The sequence below is a fragment of the Capsicum annuum genome, chromosome 4 (assembly GCF_002878395.1).
Source record: "Capsicum annuum cultivar UCD-10X-F1 chromosome 4, UCD10Xv1.1, whole genome shotgun sequence".
Taxonomy (NCBI): domain Eukaryota; kingdom Viridiplantae; phylum Streptophyta; class Magnoliopsida; order Solanales; family Solanaceae; genus Capsicum; species Capsicum annuum.
The window spans coordinates 230,210,758-230,217,783 of NC_061114.1; the positions used below are offsets into that span (position 1 = coordinate 230,210,758).

The 7,026-nt window shown below is 36.7% G+C and overlaps 1 protein-coding gene across 1 annotated transcript; it reads right to left on the reverse strand.

Annotated features, from left to right (window-relative positions):
* Positions 1–233: 233 nt before the first annotated feature.
* On the reverse strand, positions 234–5,594 carry LOC107866824 (rop guanine nucleotide exchange factor 1). The gene is made up of 5 exons (XM_016712825.2): positions 5,070–5,594; positions 3,687–3,803; positions 3,065–3,603; positions 1,658–2,011; positions 234–928 (listed from the first exon to the last, which is right to left on the reverse strand). The coding sequence occupies exons 1-5, from the start codon at positions 5,350–5,352 to the stop codon at positions 581–583; spliced, it is 1,641 nt and encodes a 546-aa protein (XP_016568311.1). The 5' UTR covers positions 5,353–5,594; the 3' UTR covers positions 234–580.
* Positions 5,595–7,026: the final 1,432 nt, after the last annotated feature.

Here is a 7,026-nt window from a genome sequence, read left to right on the forward strand (position 1 = left end):
AACCTCTGTACACTTGAAGAGCATCCCATTAAAGGCAAAGTTGGAAATCTTAAGACTTCTACATTACTAATCCCTGCATTAATCCATTATAATTGCAAACATAAACACATTTTTTATTAAGATACAAAATTTTAAGTCTCGGCCAGAGTGCTGAGGACCAATGCCATATCATGAAATCAATACAAGAAAAGATGAAAGAACAAGTTATGCTACGGTAAAATAGCTAAAGTATGTTTTTACATAAGGTAAAAATATTACCCAGATGATTGCCCTTATTGGATTAGAAGGTTGAAGTTTAGATTGATATCATACAAGCTGTTTCTAACAATATACATATAGTTGTCCAAATCCAGAATATACCATCAACAAATTATCACAGTTCCGGGGATGTTTGGATTTTTGCATTATCTAGAAGGACTTTTAAGTTCCAGCTAACTACCCAAAGAATTAGACTGATGTTGGAATACGCATTCTCGAAAGTCTAATGGGCCCTGAAATTCTAAAATTGATGACCATCAAAATCGCAGTCAGTTGTCATTGTATTCTATACCTACTTGGCACTACCACCCTTCGGAGTCTTTCAAAAACTGAGTGCTTTGTGTTTCTCAGCTCTTGGGCTGCTAAGAACAGTATGCCCAATTGACTGAGCTGTTCTCTTAGGGCTTTCCTCTACTATATCCAGGGAGAAAGCTTTTGGTAAAAAGGGGAGAGACTTATTACGGTCAAAATTGGAAGCACAAGCAACCTGATTCTGTGGGGATTGCGCGTTAAAGAATCCTTGCTGGTCGAGCATTGCTGCTGATTCTTCAGCTGCACGCCGTCTTGTGGCATCATCTACATATAGTAGATCTTCAATTCTTGCCATCAAGTTAAATGCCAAGCTCTCCAACACCCTAGAATAGCTCTCAAGGATCGAATGTCCCACATCCTGCATACATGACAGTTGCAGCACAGTTTCTTTAATCCTGATGTAATTGGGAACTTTTTGGAACACATGAACTAGACATGATAAAATAACGTGTAATTCATGCAGCACATTAACTTCCGTTAGTATGGTAAAACAGTTTTATGTTTGTCCTTCTAGGGACCTTCTATATCAAACAAAGATGACTATATTAACTACTTTAGGTAGCAATTGTTGCAAATGTACAAGCTTTCAGTTAGATTGAAGTTTTAATGTTAATGATATTGCAAACGTGAGATAAGCTTTTGAGGCTTCATGCAAATATCAAATAAGAAAATTGTAGCATCGACCTTTTATTTTTCTTAAAAAAGGGCAACCCGGTACACTAAAGCTCCCGCTATGCGATCCAGGGAAGGGCCGGACGACATCGACCTTATTCTAAATTTTCAGAAAATTGTAGAATCAACCATCAAAGGTTAATCGTTTGTGATCTCTTTTTTAGGTTATACTTAGAAGGGTTCTAAAGCCCCATCAGACCCCATGTTTGCTAACTCAAATAATGGTTTGGTCGCAGCACGTAATCATCTTCTGATTACGTGGAATAAGCAACTTAACCAGGCAGTTCAACCAAATTTGGTGATCAGCTCCTTTACTTAGCTTTCAGCCATTAATAAGCCAAAGTGACTTGAAAAGCTGGATATGACGGCAGTGGTCACAGAAGCAGAACGTAAAGAGGAGGCTCATGAGTATTACCCTGTTATACTGAATCTTGTTCACATCCAATGCAGTTTGTGGAAGGCCGGGGAAATTTAGCTTTAAGTTCCTCAGCAGGTTCTCAGCTCGCTGTGACAAGAGTTGATATCTTTCCACAAGACCAACAAGTCCCTTTACTGTTCCACCCCACGATGATTTTCCAGGTTTTGACCAGTTCAAGTTCTTCTTTTCACATTTTTGCCTCCATACGTGCATAGCAGCTTCAATTCTGTTTGCAATTTCCAAAGTCGTGTACTCTGATGAGAGATCCAAGTAATCAAGGAGGCATTCTGGAGAGAACTGATCAGCAGTAATATATCGGTGGAGAATTTCCCCTAAAGATGCTTTCCCACTCTGAGAAATTATAGGCCAATGATGAATTAAACCACAGCTGCATGTCTTAAAGTTTTTAGAGAACTATTCAGGTAACTAATGTGAAAAGATATTTGGGGGAAATTCAATAACAAGGTTCTACAAAAACCCAAAGGGGCGAGCACACAACAAATAAAAGGCAGAGGCTATGAAGATCATGTTTGAAGACTCTTTCTGATGTTAGATGAGGCATATCTCAGAAAAGTTCCATATCAAGAAGCTCTATTTCTGTTTGTAACCAAGAAATACTTAGTTCCATGATCAAAGATCAAATTTCAAAAGATGAAGAAAAAGAGAAAATGGTATAAACAGCCATTGACGACGCTAGAGCAATGACCTAGCTCAATTCATAGAAAGAACAAAGAAGTATTTTACATTATTTTATTATGTATCAGTAAATCCAAAACCTAGTCCAAAGGAGATGGAGGAGGCTCAAAGCTGAAAGCTAATCGAGACAAAATCAAGCGTGCAGATATTATTCTGAATCTGCAGTCAGATCTCGGAACAAAATTTTCTAGCGGGTGGTCTTTATGAAATTGCATTGCACTAGGGTGCCATAGCCTGGAGAAATACACTAGGAGCTGATATATATCAAAGACATGCATCCAAGAAGAACAACAACAGTGGAATTAGCTATCTGTATGTTCATTAAGCAGTCAAAGTTATTTGTTTGTCCGACAATGCAAAAATTAGAAATTGAAAGCATGTTTTACCATGATCGAGAACTGTACAAAAGAAGTGGCAAAGAAGAAACTCAGCTGCACCCACTGTATCAGCGGAGAAGATTGTCATGCCACGGACAACATGAAGTAGGGTGAACACTAATAAATGGAAAAGAAATGGGAGGAAATAGGAGATTGTACACAATAATATTGCAATTAACATACGGTGTGCCTAGAAACTAACGAGTCTCTGGTCTTTCTTGCAGATGAAGAAATGTCCATCTCAGTCCATGTAAAAAAAACAGCTTATTAATTGATAGAAAAGAGAAAAAAATTATAAAAGATAGACCATTTCAGTTGTAAGCACACTTACCTTTGGTAAGCCCTTCAGGTAATCTTTCGGTACTTCCATTTCAGATAGTGTGGTGGCATTGATTGCCTGGGCTGCCTTAAAGATTTGATTTGTGCATTCTCTACACTGCCGCAATCGCTTCCTTGTCTCTTCTGACAAACCTTTTGGTGGGACCTTTGGGAATGGTAGCCACCACTTCTCTTCAAGCCTAATGGAAGGTCTATGAGAGGATGGGGAACAAGGACATGCTTCAACATCTTCTCCATCAGCAACAAGTATCCCTCGATCAACATAGTAAAACTCACAGCCAGAAAAGGCATCCAACATGCCAATTAACATTGCATCTAGCTTCTTGAGTGCTGGAAGATTTACATAGAGGTCTGACCGTGGTTGAGTAACCATAATCTCAAAAGACCCACCACCAGGAAACTCTTGCACAGAAGGTACGAGTTCTACTATCGAATCACTCACAGATAGAAGCCATTCCATCTCTCTACGCCACATCAATTTCCTTTGTGGTGCTAATGACTCCAACTTCCAGAGCTCCCCGAAGACAGTGGCTGCAATAGGAGTGAGAGAACATACAGCGATGTTAATCCTAGAGGAATTTGTCCAAATCTCATTTAGAAGCAAAGTGACATACCAGCTAGGTTAGTGATGGCATTGGAGATGGCGAAAGCAGTACAGACCCCTTTTCCTCCTCCAGACATATCTTCCCCAAGCAGTAGTTTAGCAAACCGCTCTTTCATCAATTCAACTTCTGTAATCACAAAAATACCATTCAGTGCCTGATGAAATCAGGTAAAAATTATAGTACATAAACACACAACTTATTGACAAGAGTTAAATTAGACAAACTTGCACAAATGGCATCCTTTGACCCATTTTGCAGCCTAAAAGAACTGTCCAAAAGCCAATAATAAATCACAAGAAATGACAATCTTCCAACTTCCAAGAAATGTCATTAGAAGTTTATCAAGGGGAAGGACGTGGATCTCATTGTAAGATACTTCTCTCAAAATAACAGAGAGGCAAAGACTCTATAGGCTCAAAGTACATAAAAGTTTATCCGGAACAACTCAATTCTCCTCCAGACGAATAACCAGAGGCAGATGCAACTTTCTGTTAGTGGGTTCATCTTAACACAATATACACGGAGTATAAATTTATGTGTAAAAATTGCACTAAAATTGTTATAAATACTAGACGTGAATCCATAACTTTACAAATATAGTGTGTCCAACGCTAAAATCCTGGATTCGCCTCTACAGATAACAATTGTTTACTTCAATGTTTTTTAACGGATAAAGAGACTTTCTAAGCAAGCGAACGCTGAAAAACGTGCCATTGAAACCACTGTATGAAAACAAACCATAATTAGTGTTGAACATCATTCTCTAGTTAACAAACAAAGAAGCAAAAACACATTAAAAAGTAAATTCAATTTATACTCCCTCCATTCACTTTCACTCATCACATTTCGCTTCATGAGAATCAATTTGACTAATCTTCGTAACTAAATTGAGCTAAACTAATTCAATATTTTGAACTGAAAAGCTAAAAACTATCACTATAAGTTGCATTTTAACTTGCTTAGTATGCATAATTGCTTAATTCAACCACACAGTATAAAAAAACCGAAGCAAAATCGTTACAACAATCACACAAAATATGAAAGAAGCAGCAAATTATGCACCTGATAACTCGGTCTCAGGGTTTTTCTCAGCCGGATAGATGATGTGTCTATCTCCGACGACCGGCAACATAACGTTAGGCGGTTCAGCTAAACCGGAATTGGAGTTAAATATAAATTCAACTTATACTCTCTCCGTTCACTTGTATTCGTCGCATTTCACTTCACGAGGGTCAATTCAACTAACTTCGAAGCTAAATCAAGTTATATTAACTCTATATCTTAAATTTCAAACTTATGTATACACTAACAGGCTAAAAACTATCACTATAAGTTGCATTTGAACTTGCTTAGCAAAAAACAGCAGCTAAAAAAGTTACAAAAATCATGCACCTGATAATTCGGTCTCAGGTTTCTTCTCAGCCGGAAAGATGACGTGTCTATCTCCGACGACCGGCAACATAACGTTAGGCGGTTCAGTTAAACCGGAATTAGAGTTAAAATTCAACGTAGAAGAAGACGACAATGAAGTAGACGCTTCCTGTTGACGGCAAGAGAAAGTACTCGTACTACTGCAAGTTTCCGATTCGCTGACGTCAGCATTGAGACTGTAACTGTCATCAAAACGCTCGCTCTGTAAATCGTACTCATAGTCGGAAGACGGTGAACTCGTCATTTTCCGGCGCCGGCTAGTACAACGGGAGAATGTGCTACGTGTGATAAAGGGGAATTGTATAATGGAGAATTATGGAGTTTGGTATGATTGTGAGTGAAGAATTGTCGAGCAAAGTGGGAAAAAAAGCAAAAGCGTTTGTCATAAAAGCAGCTGACATTTTCTTTCTTTCACTGCGCACTCAATTATTTATATATTCTTTCCAGCTAAACGTGATACCTTTGATTAAGAAACGAAATTTTTTTAAATCATTTAATAGATTGTTAATTAATTTTATTTATACTTGTAATTGATTCGACTAAATGTGGATTCGCTCATCACTCATTTTTTATGCTTCCGACATGATTTTATTCATTTTAATGAACTTAGACGCCAGAGAAGTGGTTAAGCATGGAGAAATTCCGAAATCTTATGACATTTCATGAAGCTATTAGCTAGTTTTATTTTTCGACCCACATTGGTTTGGCTAAATTTGATTAACGCATTGAGAATACATTTCTATTGTTTCTAGCAAGATTTTATTCATTCTCATTATATCAAGCTTAAAACTTTTAATTAATAGTGTTGAACTTTCGAACAGTCTCACAATAATTTATGATAATATTTTCACCCATATTTATTCAACTAAATTTCAATGGGATTTTACTTTTTGTTAGAAGGTTAAAATCAAATCTCTAATTAAAGATATATTGAATCATTCCACTTCAATATCATGTTAGTAGGTTATTAATTAGTCGTTGTAATGAAAGTGATGGTTGTATCAACGCTTTTTTCATCTCAAACGCAAAATGGAACGTTTGGTTTTGAGGAAAGCAGGAAGACCCCATGATCACATGCCATTAGACTCCTTTTGACTTTTGCTTGATTCGAGGAAAAGATTTTGATCAACTCTACAATGATATTAATCCAAAAAAAGAAATTGAAATTGTTTATTCTATTAATTCATGAAATTAATCAGATTACTATTGCTTATTTTTTGTGAAAAAAAATGTATATAAGTACCTGGGTCTAGGAGCTTGGAAAAACAGTAACTACTACTGTTGGAATTTCATATTAGTGGATTAAAGGATGTTGATCTTCTTATATGGTCTTGGTCAATCCTCTCGTCACGAGCGAGCTTTTGAGGTTGAGTTAGGTCCAAAGTCTATTTCTTTATCATAGTATCAGAGTCAGCGCCACCCATTTCATTGTTTCCGATGTTGGGCCCCCTGTCTTATCACCCAAGTCAATGTTTCCGATGCTAGGCCCCCGTCTTATATTATTCGTACTCCAGAATTACAAAAGTTTACAAAAGTAATTCTTAATTTGTCTGATTTGGAAAGCTTCATAACGAATACAAGAGAAACCGCATTATAACAGTATAATTAAAAACAGGTCCGGCTCAGTATAATTAAAAACAGGGCCAGCTTCAAGGTGAAGCCACCAAAACAAGCGCTTTAGGCCTTCGATTTTTGGAGGCATCATTTTTTATTTAAAGCATTATAGGTTTGTAGTTTATTTTTTTTTAGATTTTTTTTCTTTAGAAAATACCAAATATTTCTTAATATTTTCTTCACCACATTTTAATTTCTCTTATGCTCAAATAAAAATATCACTTTAGAAATTCAAGGTTAAAGTTGACAATCAACATTAAAAAAAAATCTTTTAATATTCTCAAATCTAAAAAGAACATCTAAT

What these genes read in the sequence shown, in the direction of transcription:
- LOC107866824 (XM_016712825.2), bottom strand. Translation starts at nt 5,352, where the DNA reads ATGACGAGTTCACCGTCTTCCGACTATGAGTACGATTTACAGAGCGAG. An exon ending in ACCTGAGACCGAATTATCAG is followed by an intron (nt 3,804 to 5,069) that starts GTGCATGATTTT and finishes TTGTGATTACAG; the next exon opens with AAGTTGAATTGATGAAAGAG. An exon ending in ACCTGAAGGGCTTACCAAAG is followed by an intron (nt 2,012 to 3,064) that starts GTAAGTGTGCTT and finishes ATAATTTCTCAG; the next exon opens with AGTGGGAAAGCATCTTTAGG.